Source organism: Sapajus apella, unplaced genomic scaffold (assembly GCF_009761245.1).
Source record: "Sapajus apella isolate SASKATOON/1434 unplaced genomic scaffold, GSC_monkey_1.0 scaffold66, whole genome shotgun sequence".
Lineage (NCBI taxonomy): Eukaryota > Metazoa > Chordata > Mammalia > Primates > Cebidae > Sapajus > Sapajus apella.
In genome coordinates, this window is record NW_022437006.1 from 2,030,314 (window position 1) to 2,044,152 (window position 13,839).

The 13,839-nt window shown below is 38.5% G+C and overlaps 1 protein-coding gene and 1 long non-coding RNA gene across 5 annotated transcripts in view; one reads left to right on the forward strand and one right to left on the reverse strand.

Annotated features, from left to right (window-relative positions):
* SYT10 (synaptotagmin 10) overlaps window positions 1-9,632 on the reverse strand; it is a 93,742-nt gene extending 84,110 nt beyond the window's left edge. For 2 of the 4 annotated variants that reach the window (XR_004259918.1, XM_032248306.1), the window contains exon 1: window positions 9,174-9,632. Coding sequence is in view for 1 of the 4 variants with exons in the window: in XM_032248306.1 (XP_032104197.1) it covers window positions 9,174-9,324 (151 nt within the window). In the remaining 3 variants the exon portion in view is untranslated. The remainder of the gene's footprint in view (window positions 1-9,173) is intronic. The other 2 variants (XR_004259919.1, XR_004259920.1) reach the window with 1 other exon arrangement.
* Window positions 7,951-10,346, forward strand: LOC116530280. The gene is made up of 2 exons (XR_004259921.1): window positions 7,951-9,074; window positions 9,363-10,346. It is a non-coding gene; the product is annotated as an uncharacterized LOC116530280 (long non-coding RNA).
* The last annotated feature ends 3,493 nt before the right edge of the window (window positions 10,347-13,839 follow it).

Here is a 13,839-nt window from a genome sequence, read left to right on the forward strand (position 1 = left end):
AAATTAGATTAGGCTCTGGGATAATTAGGTTTAAAATAGCTCAAACTCTGGTTTGATTACATACGCAAAAACATTCTTTCTGCCATTGTTTATATGTCTGTCAGTCTGTCTGACTATATATCTCTAACTCATTTTAGTTATAAAGATTTTACTCTTTTATCATGTCTTAATATCCCAAAATAAAGTAACACCGTTCTGAAAAACTGAGAAAAAGATCACTGTCATCAGAAAATACAGGGAACTTCTAAAATGCAAATTCCCTCAGAAACTTTTAGTATAGCAGAACTTTGCTAAAGTCTGCATAAACAGGCCATAACATTTGCATGATCTTGTCCACAGAGGCTTATAAATACTGCTAGGTCCACTTACCTCCTGCCCATGCAGCTCACTATGATCATGCAGAAAAGCACAGGCCAAGTGTCATGTTCTCAATTCCAATTACCACTGCTTGACTTGATACTCTTCTCTGTGTCTATCTGTATCTTTTTAAAAATTTTAAAATTCTAGTTCATTTTTAATTTTTCAAAATGTACAAAAATGTGATTTCCAACAATTAATCATAAATTAATATAATTTAGTTCATGGATATTCCAAGTCTTCTGTTTATTTCACTGCTCCCTGCTGTTGCCTGACCACAGTCTATTTGTTTATGGTACCATTTCATAGAGAAAGAGAGGGAATAAAACTCAAATCAGCAACACTTAGTCAAATAAAACTGAGGCAACTGCCTCAAAGATGAAATTTTTGGACTATCTTTGAGGTTAATTTATTTATACTATTCATCTGATACTACCATTATTATAATTAGGGCATGCTTCTGATTTCTATAATAAGTGACCAAATTAATAGAGACTGAAACAAGATAGTTTATTTCTCTGTCATGCGAAGCGAGACTGTCCCAGCATAAACAGGCCATGGCAGATTTATCAACTCTAAGGTGCCTGGAATTCTGGTTTGTTTTACATTTTTGCTCTGCTATTCAAAGGTCTTTGCTTCTCTATAACGTCCAAGATGGCAAGCTATTATATCCACATTTCAGACAGGTGGACGGAAGAATAAGATGGGAAAAGGGAAGGGGAGGGTATGTCATTTCATTTTAAAAGTACAAATTTGAGGTTGTGCATATCCCTGCTAATAACTTCCCAACGATCAGAACTTAGTCATGTGGCCACACCGAACTTCAAGGAGACTGAAAAATGCTCTTTAAAAATTTTTTATGCTGCCATATTCTTAAGCAAAAATAAGAGATTCTATTGCTGTCAAGTAGAAGTGGGAGATGAATACTGGGAGGCAATGAGCAATCTCTTTTTCATCTATAAATCCAATACATAATATAATCAATCAACAACAATACTTGCGCTCTTATAACTTCCATTTTAAATGTATTGCCTTATGCCTTTCTCTTGAATTTCAATAAATAATAAAAACTGTAATAATACTATATGTAACCTATTATAAAATACATACTTTAAAACATTTTGCATTTTTGAAATTAGATTGTAACCTCAGTATTGATGGCTTGTTACAATAGCTGATAGCCAGGCAGTAGTTGTGTGATAATTTTCATTATTTGTGTATATGCAAAAGCAAAAGCATCAGCATCAAAATTCATAGAATAAGTCTAAGTGGCTTGAAAGAGAATGTTGGAGAAAATAGTGAAGCATGTCCTTCACCCTTGTAAGTCAAATTTTTGGAAATTAGTGGTAAAGGTGGTGAGTCAGATGTATTTGACAACATCCCATATATTTGCACAATTAGCTTTAGAGCTTGTACCAATGGCCTGTATATCTTTTATGAATTGTTTTAAGAAAAAATGCCTCATTAACACCTTTTATGGCATACAATATGATAATGTGTGGAAAACCACAGGCATCATTAATTCTAAATCAAGAAGAATCAGACTCAGAATTTTAGTTTTAAAATTACTTTAACCTATTTATTTCTTTAATGTTTTCTTTCTTATACTTGTACAAGGGTGATATAAGATTTCTTTAAAAGTCTAAGTTTTAAAAGAGGTACTTCTGCACATAAAATAAAAATTCCATCTGTTTAAAAAGCATTGTGCCGCAGTTTGTCAATGTTCTCTTCCTTTTCTTGGTACCACATAAAATAATGGCGCATCTTATAATCAATGGCATCTTAGATTTGATAAAATATGGTACCAAATATGGTATTTGAACATCCAAATATATTAAAAAGCTTTACATATGCTCATAATTGAGTAAATTATTTATAATTTGTGATTATATATTAATCACATATTTACATTAACTTGAACATCACACATAGCATCACGTACATTTAATTAATGGCACGAGTACATTTAATGCTTGGCACAGTGGCGTTTGCACAGTAAGTGCTCAACAAATATTGCTTGAATAAAAGTATAATGCTAAAACCACTTTTCAGGTACATTAACAGCTCATATTGTAACAGATTAGAAACTATAGGTTTCTGAATACTGATTTGTCTGTAGGACCTATAAATCCACGACTACTCAAACATCACTAAGGAAATAATATTAATAAATACTGAAGAGATAACAATTGTCTTTGTTTAAGACAATTTTGCAGGATGGACAAATTGACATCTACATGGTTTTAAAAACTGACTATCATGTTATCTAGTCAACAATGTAATAATAAATTAGCAGATCATAATATACATCAAGGTTCATCTAAAGGAAAAAGAAGTCATTAATATTGGTTCCTTTCTATCTCCCTTAGGATGATTCCACTCTTTTGGTTCCAAAGCCATTATGGCACAATTCCATGAAGAAATAAAGGTGTAAGGACTTTTATTAATTTCTGGTAATAAAACCATCACAGCTACTACTTTTTTTCCTTGATAGTCTACGTCAGCCATGTTAATGTCAGCTCTTATAGTTTCAGTGACTACTTAGAATGTATTCAACATTATGAAGAAAAAAAAAAACTACCCTATAAAATAATAAAAGAAGCCGTCTCTTTAGTCAGGAATTTTGTTTCTAAACTTGGTCAGTGTTAGGTATTCCACCAACAGAGGAAACTGGCTTTATGCAAGTTAGAAGAAATACCTATAAAAATAACACTCCCTATTTGAAGGTTCAGTTTCTTTGATACATTCATACTAATTATGCTCTGAGATTTTTGAGTGGGTGACTCTTAGCTCTTTCTCACTGTCATATTTTGTCTCCCATGCCTCACAGTACTAAATTTTAATAGTATACACTGTTAATTACTTAAGTTGACCAAAATATGGTAGGAAAATACAGTATACAAGATTTGAATGGATTGTTTTTTCTAATTACTAATTAACAAAAACAATGTAATTGGTAATTTAATATCTGTTTTCACTAAAGACTTACTTATAAACATATAGAAAGAATATATTTGGGATTATATGAGTTCAAAGTTGTGTATTTCAAACACGCTAAAAATCTTTTACATGATTTTACAGTTGACACAAATCAATTATATTTGGCCAAGGATATGTAAACAGCTATTCATATACACTGAAGTACACATGTATGCATATAGTCACATAAGAAAAATGAAAAACACTGCTTGTCATATTTGGATGATAGAAAGTCTACTAAAAAGAAAGGTTTGGGATTTGAGTCATAATTGCACACGAGGAAATTTTATTGGCCAGTAATTATAGCCAATAATATAATAATATTAAGAGCTTATCTTCACAGACATTTTTTCCAATGCCATTCAGTGTCAAGAATGCCCCCAGAATTTCCTCTTTTTATTCATACTCTTTGTTAAACCTAGGCTAAAATCTAAGACGCCCTGGTTTCTTAGCCTATCTCCATCACTAACTAGTTGTGATTTGAAGGGACGTTAACTTTTCTTTACCTTAGTTTTTCCATCTGCAAAGTGATGATTCCTACTTTCAACTGGAATGATTAACAGCAATTTGAATAATGAGATAGTTACTTTTCCCCTGCCACTTTCTACTTAGCACATTAACATGCCTTCCTTTTACTGCCATACATGAATATATTGAACAGATATTCTAGAACTTGTAGACTCAGTGCTTTACGTAACACTTACAAATTTAGTCATGGAATTATTGCTCCACCTGAACACACTCTGAAGAAAGTCAATGGATACCTATATCACGTTCAGTTGCTTTTTCATGAGGATGTTGCTCTCTGAATTCTAGCATTTGAATGTTTCAAGTGTTCCAATTTCTGCTACTATCATAAACTGAATATTTTGTATGACTACCTATATAGGGTATTGTATTAGACACTGGCGACACAAAAATTCAGGTGTATACAATTTAGTTGCATAAGGGATTTGGAGATTATTAAATAGGACTTATTATTTTACAAATAATAAAGTTGAAGCTTCTTGATAATAAATTCCTTGATTCATTCATTTATTTAAAAAAAATATTAGTTGGGCTGGGCGTGGTGGCTCACGCCTGTAATCCTAGCAGTTTGGGAGGCCAAGGAAGGTGGATCACCTGAGGTGAGGAGTTCGAGACCAGCCTGACCAACATGGAGAAGATCCCATCTCTACTAAAAATACAAAATTAGCCAGGCGCAGTGGCTCACACCTGTAATCCCAGTTATTCGGTAGGCTGAGGCAGGAGGCTCTCTTGAATTTGGGAGGCAGAGGTTGCAATAAGCTGAGGTCACCCCATTGCACTCCAGCCTGGGCAACAAGAGTGAAACTCCATCTCCAAAAAACCAAAATTAAGTCCCCAGTAGGAACCACAGATTTTTCCAGCCACTGATGATAAAATAAACAAGCCCCTGCCATCAAAGAGCTGACATGCTATTGACTTAATGTGCACATCGTTAGTGCAATAAAATGTAGATCAGGAAGAATATAATCACACGTTCAAAATATAAATGATTTTAATTGGCTTTGGAAATTACGTTAAACATTTATGGTAAAGTTTGTCTTCTGCCAGAATTTTGCATAAAGAAAGCTTGTAAATGCAGATTCATCTTAATTACCAATTTTTTTAAAAAAAGCAAAATTACAGTAATGATTAAGTTTTTTAAAAAACTGTGATTTGAACTTGGTATACAAAATAATTCATAAGAATTAGGTGTCAGAGACTTATAGTTCATAGAAAAAGGAAATACAGCTTTTTAATTTGTCACAAAGGAAAAAGAAAACGTTAAAGCAAGAAAAGATGGCTGCTAATACTGCTAACATACTGGGAATTAAGAAAAATAAATGTTTGCTGAGACCTTCTTGGCTTTGAAGATAGTTGTCCATTTCTGTCTGAAGTAAATCAGACCAAGCACAAGGTGTATTGATGGTCATGTGACAATAAAACTAGACATAACAGAAACTGGCCACTCTTCACTGGAGTGACAATGTGGAGGAAGGAAAAATATCTCATGTATCCTTCTTCAAATGGGCCTATCCTTCTGGATTCACTGTGGCTGCATTATTCTATAGACCTACAATCTCAAGGACAAATTTCTGCTGATAATATGTTTGTAAACTGCAATTCTTTATACAATCACTAGGATGTGTAAAACTCCATTATGGTAATTAAAAATGACAACTCAATTAATTGGGTAGTCATTTGCTTTCTCTAAAGTCCCTCTTCTAATTTTAAACTTTTATCATAGACCCACTATGCCTTGATCTCAGAGGAAAATTATGATGTAATTCTTAAAATTTTACTTAACTATCCCTTTTCTTATCAGTTAAGTACTTTAATAATATTCTTTGCCATATACCTACTCATTATCCCTACCTCTAAGAAACTGAAGAACACATGTATGAATTTAGAAGAATTTGTCTAAATTTTTATTTCAGAATTTTTAGTCCCAAATTGAAATTGTGTAAACATGCAAATTAATACAGTGATGAATTAAATGCTTATGAAAATCTTTAAGGTTAGATATATACAATTGTGATGTGAGCGCAAGTGACTGTTAGCTTAAGTGGGTTTGGTCAGCTATGAAGTATGAGGTCTGCCTTTCAAGCAACGTAGGCTCCTTGAAACTGATAAGCATCTGAGCAACAATTCAGGAGTAACCAGAAATTAAGCTGAATCCAGTTCAAAATTATTATGTATATTCAGTCAGAGTATGCCTGAAAAATAACTTTTGAGTCCAATATATGGCTTTGTATTTTCTCTAAGCATTCCAGTATTAAACCATATTGTGCATTCAGATGAATTTAGTGGGTGACTTATCTATTTGGGGGGAGGGAGAGAGTCGTAGTAAAAAGACTAAAAAAATCTGATATTCTAAAAATTGCACATGGTGAACTTTCTAGAATATTAGTAATGTTGGCACATACAATGACTCTAATAAACTACTCCAAAAGAGTAAATGAACTAGTGTTGGCCACTTTAGTGTAAGTCTTCACCAATTTTACTAAAGTATGAGATTGGTCATTTTGTGATCATATTGCCATTGTGAGATCCTCAATGGCAACAATACTGCTGCTGCTTCTGCTACTGCTGATATGGTAAAGGGTATGGTGATGCTTGCACTTCACTGGCATTTACAAAACCAGTCAGATGATATCTTACTTATACATGTGATTTGTAGCTCCCTTCATGTAGAATGACTTTAACTGGAATTACCTGAATTTCTCTCCCTCTATCTCTATGTGAAGGAATTAAAAATATACAGTTTTGGTGCTTGTAATTATCACTGTAATGTTAGAACAACTAATACCATCTGGGCAGTGCTGATTAACTTTCAAAATAAATAAGCACTGTGCCATTTAACATTGTTGATGTCTTCCTACCAAAAATGCCCTTCTCTTTAAACAATGAGTAGAAGGGTGGCTGGAAGTGCTTCATTTGGGAACCTATAATAACAAGCATGAGAGCACAAGTGATAAGAAAATCTACTTTAAAGAACAGTGTGACACTGAGCGTCTAATAAATAAAATTAAATGTTTGGCAAACAATCTTTAAGTCCACTTCATAGACATCTATTAACTTTGAGAGTCGATTTGCAGATTAAAGTATTTTACTTCTAACTGTTGCTTATATTCGCAAATGAAAAATGTAAAGCAATCTTGTCTGTCTTTATACGTCATACACAACCTTGTAGAATTCTTAGTAATAGTCATTAAATGTTCTTATATTCAATCGAATACCCTACTTGTATATATTACGGAGTATATATTTCCTCTTAAGGGGAGGAAAATATTCTTGCAATTGTTTTAGGCATTTTTTTTTTTTTTTTTTTTCTTTTTATTCCCAAGGGAAAAAGTTCAAAAGGAATTCAGACTACAACTACTTCTGGTAGTGTAGGAAAAACTGAGAACCCCTTCTACGATTCATATACTGTATTTTATCAGAAGGTGATATAGCTGTGCATTTTAGACAGATTTAAAAGCTGGGATTTGGTTTCTAGCCTTCACATATTTTCCTCATTATCAGCCAATCTGAGACCCGGGAAACCACTATTTTGGTATGTGATCACTTCTGGGCAGGAAAGAGGAAAATCAGTAGTTTTATTCACAGGATCAACTGTTCAATTACCAAAGCACAAGTCTTCAAAGTTAAATACTCTAATTTCATCCAGTGTAGCCCCTTCTCTGAGTCTTACCTTTAGCACGTATGTCACTAACGACGTTTCCGAAAACCTTATCTAATATCACCACAGAGGACTCTAAGGTCACAGTATTCTGGTCTTTACCTCATGCTTAGCAATGACACACGACATGAATACACCATGCTCACCCAGTCCCTTCCACTGATAACTGAGTTTCACACACTCCTAGGAATTTAACACCTACTGAACGAATGGAAATGATTCTCGGTTGTGTTTATACACTGAAATGCTAAAGTTTTCCGCTCCAGGGTCCAAACATCGGCACCTCTTCAAGCTCTGACAAGTGCGGACAAAGCCCCCTTGGCTCCACAGATCAGAGAATTCTAAACCCTGCAGCTACCCATGTGAACAATGGAATTGTAAAAACTAAACTAAATCCATTTCCAGTCCCCGCTTGGCTTTGACGCAGGGGTGGCGGTGGAGGGGATTCACTAAGTGTGCCCGCTTTGCTCCCTCCCAGCACGAAGGGCTCAGTGTTGTCCTGCTCCACCCCGGGCTTGGCTGTCCAGCTCTTGTTGCCCCGACTATCTTCCACGCTTAAAATCCCATCAAAATGACAGGAAAAGCAAAGGGAAAGAACCTACAGAAGGAATGGTAACCTTCCAGCCAAAAATCCCGAAAGCAGTGTTTTTTTTGACTCCCAATGCAACAAGTGACCCTTCTCTAGTGACTCCCGAAACCAAGCCGCCCGCAACTCGGGGGTTCATCTCTCTTGCGCGCGAGCAGCACAGCAGGCTGGACACACCAGCCTTTTCCCCAACAGTGACCCGAACGGTGGCTCGGGTTCGCTCCTTTCTAGCCCCAAGCCTTGAGGAAAATCCACTTGAGACTTTTCCCCATCTCCAGATTTCCGACGGTCGATATCCGCCTCCATCCAGCCCATTTCCAAGTTTCCTGAAGGGCAGGGAGGACGTCTATGAGTTGGGTGTATGAGAGCCTGCGTGTGCAAGGGATTTTAAACGTTTCCTCTCTCTTCCACTTCCTCGATATGTGTCCTGAGCTTTAGGTGTCAACTCACAAATGGGATCAATAATCCTTGCTGTTTCACCAACTCTGTCATGAAACCCTAGAAAATCGTATCTATTAAAGGGCTTGGGAAATTGTTAAGTGCCCGACCGGTTGAAGCCGCGAGTTACCTCAGAGGCCAAGGCAGCCACATCTGCAAGGGAGTTAGTTCTGTGCGTCCAAACATTGATTGGTGCGTCCCACCTAGGCCCCATGCGCAAGACCCGGACCAGCGGCCACTGTGACAAACGAGGGCAGCCCGAGTCCCACAGGTGAGCCGCCCCCGGGAGCAGCCGCGCCGCGAGAGGCCGGGCGCCGCCACCGCCCGCATTCGCCTTTCCACTCCAGGAGGGAGACGCGAGGCGTGGGAGAGCGCGGAGAGGCGCGGCGAGCCTGGGAGCGGGAGACGGCGCCAGGAGGCCGGAAGCGGACCAGACAGCGGGAGAAGCCCGGCAGGTGGACAAGAGGAGACAAAACCCAAACATCCCACCCTCGAAGTCGCCAGGAGCCGAGCGAAGTACGGAGCGAGGTAGGAAAGCGCGGCCCCCTAAATATGCCCTGGGAGCGGCGCGGGAGGTGTAGGACCCCGGAGCTTGCAACCGAGCGCGCAGGGTCCCCTCCCGGTTACCTGTGCTGCCTCCGCCCTGGCTGCCCCGGTCCCGGGGGAAGATGCCCAAGCACTTCTCCTGCTCCACTCGGCCCGCGAAGCACAGCTCGGTGACGATGTGCAGCGCCTTCTTGCACAGACTGTTGACTCCGTCCTCCTTGTGGAAACTCATCGTTTGGCTTTTCTTTCGTTTTCTCTTTTTTTCCCCAGTTAGCCGTCTTTTCCCCTTCCCGTACGTCTAGACTAACCCCTCTGGCGCCCTAAGCCATTGTCCGCCCGCGGTGACTGGCTGCAGAGCGCGCCGCTGAGAGACTGCAACTCTTAGGAGCCCCGCGTTGGCCCCATGGCGGGAGCGGAGGGCGCTGGGGAAAGAGCGGCGAGGAGACTGCGGCTGAGGCGACGTTTGCGCCAACTCTACCGCCGCGCGAGCGAGCCGAGGCCAGCAGGAACTATAGACCCGGCATGGAGTGCGGAGGGGAGGGGGGAGCCATAAAAAAGCCAAAGCCCTCGACTCGCAAGCACGCCCCCCTCCTCTCCGCGGCGCTTTGGTGTTTCTGGCGAGTGCCAGGCGGCGGCGCGTCCAATCGCAGCCCGGCGCGGGCGCGGGGTGACTGGCGGCGGAGCGCGCAGACCCAGCTCCCCGCGTCCTCTGGAGAATAGACTCGCGAGGGAGGGCGGGCGGCCGGGCACCCCTGCTGAGGTCGGGGGTGCTCCTTGTTGCCCAGAGCGGGGCCGAGGAGCCCTCTCCGTTTTCCTAATCCTTTTCCCTGCATCAGTGCAGCCACCCCATCCGCGTTTGTCTCTCCCAACTTTTCCACGGATGTATTCTACTTTCTGTGCTGTCTGCTTCTGCTCTTCTGAAAAACTCATCCCAATCGAAGAAAAACTGAATAAGTTAATTAAAAAAAATATGAATGCGTGAATAACCAAACCCTCTTAGGTAGATCACAAAATAAAATGTTATTTGTACTAATAATCAGTTAAGATTCTGTCGATTAATCCGTAATTGGCGATTGAGAATGTACAACTTGACTCCCTCCATCGCCTTAGTTTGCGACTTAAAACAAGACATGAGTATTAAAGGGAACAGGATTAAGTTCGAATGTGTCACGCATCTCAGCCTAACCTTGATCTCACTATGGTGCCCTGCCTGGTATCGAACTCCTGGGCTCAATCAATCCTATCGCCTTAGCTTCTCAAAATGCTGGTATTACTGGGAGGAGCCACTATGCACGGCCTGCTTTCGGGTCTTTGCCTGAGTCTGTAAAATGGGGGATTTGGACTCAGATGTCTTAAGGTCACCTATTCTTATAATTTTTTAATGCAAATGGGTGCAAATCACTAGAACTAAAGCGACAAAATACAGTTAATAAGGGCCTCAGGATATAATAATGTGTTTACATGGTTTTTAAACTGTTTTTGGGCAGAATTTGATCCCATATCATAACCTGAGGATTGATTTAACCCTCTTGTGGTGAGGGATTCTTTATCTTTGAAGTGAAATATACTGAACTTGTTAGCATGTTTATAGTAGTAGAATACGGAAAAAACTGCTAATCAGTTCATGGTAAATTATTTCCTTTGCACAGGCACTGTGGTAAACCTACTATAAATATTAGGCATAGCACTCCAGTAGGGAAGCGTTCATTAGTTGAATCATTTTGATCTGATTCATACGACAATTGGTTTAACTAGGACTATTTTTACCATGAATTAAGACAAACTAAAATCTGCAGGCTTCATTTGATTTTTGTTTTTATGCACACTGACTTGGGTGGTTTTTAAGTCAAATTGTCTAAAGAAATAATTTCACTGTCACTCAAAAAAATATTAGACATCTACTGTAATGACAAAGCTAAGTAACAAACTTTAGTAAGACCCTTTCCAGTTGCCTTTTGCCCCCACCATTCTGCTACAGTCTACACAGACAGGCTGGTATAAAACCACCTGCAATGCAATGCTGTACTTTCATATTTACCTTATGAACTAATTACTATGTAGGAGGACCAAGTGAGTAATTATCTTTATACTACTTACAGATTCTAATTGCTTGAGTGGAGCAATGCAGAAGGTCTCCTTAATGATTCTCTTGTGTTTGCTTTCAGTGTTAAACATTAAGTAAACAAATTCTGAAAATAACTTTCCTGGTATTTGTTTATTCTGTTCCTGGCCTGTTGTTACTCTTACCATTGTGTTTACTTGGATATTCATTTCTCTGATTTCATTTCTCTGAAATTTTTTTTCTTTCATCTAAAATGAATATCACAGGTTTTGATTTTTTTTTTCCTTTGTTCTTTAGACCATCTCACAGCTCAATAGCAGGTGAATCAAAATGGTTTTGTTTGTCACTAACCAAAAGCTCAGTAAGAATTTTGGGCAAAGTAAAAACTGCACTGAAGGTCATCTTTTTCAATGTTGGAAGATAAGATGACAAGAATTTCAATTTTCAGTCTTTAAATTTTTTTCCCCAACTATTTCAGCTACCAAGACCCTAAGAAGTAAACCAAGCAATGCAGATTTGCATTTACTTACCCATTTACACTCTGAAGGAATTGGTGAAATAGTAAAAGGAGAGGAGAGCAGGTTAGACTGATATTTACTGAGTACTGTTTGCTGTGCTAAGTACTGTGGTAGCCATTGTTAGTTTAAAAAAAAAAATGCTGGCTGTAATGATCTCTGTCACAGCTTCCTTCTGGATGACCTCTACATATGTAGAGGAGGGACTCGTTTGGAAATAAGAAACCCCAGAGAAATATGTGTGAACCAAGCATACCTGTTAAGTGACAATTTTAAACATTAAAAACTCTGTGATTTCCCTACTTGCTCAATCCTCTTCTAATTCCTTCTTTCCCTGTCTGGTTCACATAATGGAGGAAGGAGAGTTAGCTTGTTAGATAGAGATCTAGCTAAGGTAAGGGGAACTTAGGAATCACTCTAAGACTATAATTCAAAATATTATTTGACCTCCAAGACAGGAATTGAGACAGTAGGTAAATGAGGAAATCTCCGAGCAGGCTAAGCTCAGTCTGAATAAAGATCACAGACATTTACTAAATTTTAACTTAAAGTGTTACTTCTTTCCTTCTCTATTTGATAGGCAGCTCGGATTCATAATAGCCCAGTTGTAATTTTCTGTATACACTTGGGCCTGCTCTTGTATTCTTCAATTCAGAAAATGGAATTGCTGCTCACTCCTAACTGGTGATGATGATGACCAGACTTCTGATTTGCATAGAAGGGGTCCCTACTGAGAAGTCCAGTTCTGACTCCAGATCCTTTTAATACAACCTGATTTACCACTCTGGAAGATTTGGTGTCTTCTCTTTTTCCACTATGTTCAATTTGTTCATTTTTCCTGATGGATACCCAGTGAGCATTTCAATCTCAGTCTAAGTTTTGAGTTCTTCAATTCTGAGAAATTCTGCTGATTTATTCCCTCAATAATATTCTACCTTCCATTTTTCTGTGTAGTCCCTTACTAGAATTCCTTTTTTTGTTGGATTTTTGACTACTAGGACTGAATCTCCAATTTTCACTTCTCTTCTATTTTCCATTTTTATCACCTTACTTCTTGTGCTTTAATTTTTGGGAGATTTCCTTTAATTTGTCCTCTGAGCCTTCTACTAAACTACTGCAATTTCATCTTTTATAAAGATCTGCATATTTTTGGCTTACTGACTTTTTAATTTCATGAATATAATATTTTTTCTTATTACTCTGATCATATTAATTATGTATATTTAACACTCTTTCACCTTTGTTTCTGTCTTGCCATCTTTTTTTTTTCCTCTGAATAACTCTTTTTTTGTTGCTGTTGCTCTGTTCTTTATGTTGGAGGATTTAGGTATCTGCTGATCCCTGATCTCCATTTAAGAGCACTGTAATATGGATTTGCAGGACCAAGTGCATCAGTAAGACACTGAACCCATGAGCATCACTGAAGTTCAATTCAGAACTGAGCTGTATTTTTAATTGGAACACTCCAAATATCAGCATCAACAGCTTTATTCTCTGGAGCCATTCAATTCTTTTCAGAGGAGGACTATCTAGTCTCTCACCAGGGATGCAAAGTAATAATTAAAATCTGCCTGCTTTTACTTAATCCTTCTTCAGTCTGTCACCTGACTGTCCTCTTTTGGGTCTGATGTCCAGGATCTAGAGCCTTTCAAGGTCAATATTTCTGGGTAAAACAAAAAACAACAACAAAAAACCGCTTATTTCCAATTTGGGGAAGGGTAATCATTGAGGATGTGTGGGTGGACTTGATCTTCAAGACATCTTAAGAATTACATTGACCCCCAACCCTTGCCTTTTTGGCCTCTTGCCCTACCCCTACCTTCTGCAGAATGAATATGAGGTGTTTCCATCTCTGTTTCTTTTTGAGCCTCTTTGGGGTGAATCACTAACTTCTCATTGCTGTCTGCCTCTAGAGGTTTAATTTCTCACTACTTAGCAAGTCAGTGACTGCTTCTTCACCAGCTTCCATCTTCTAAACCTATTAACATCTTTTCTCTTTTTTGTCTTTTTAGTCTTTTTGTTCTTTTGGGTTTATAGCTCTTTATTGCTTTACTGTCCTTGCAGTGTCCTTTCAGAAGCAGGAACACAAGCACATAAGTTCTTAATTTATCATGTTTAGTTGTTTAAAAAGGCAATTCTCATTGTGCCACTATTTAAAACTTTCCAATGG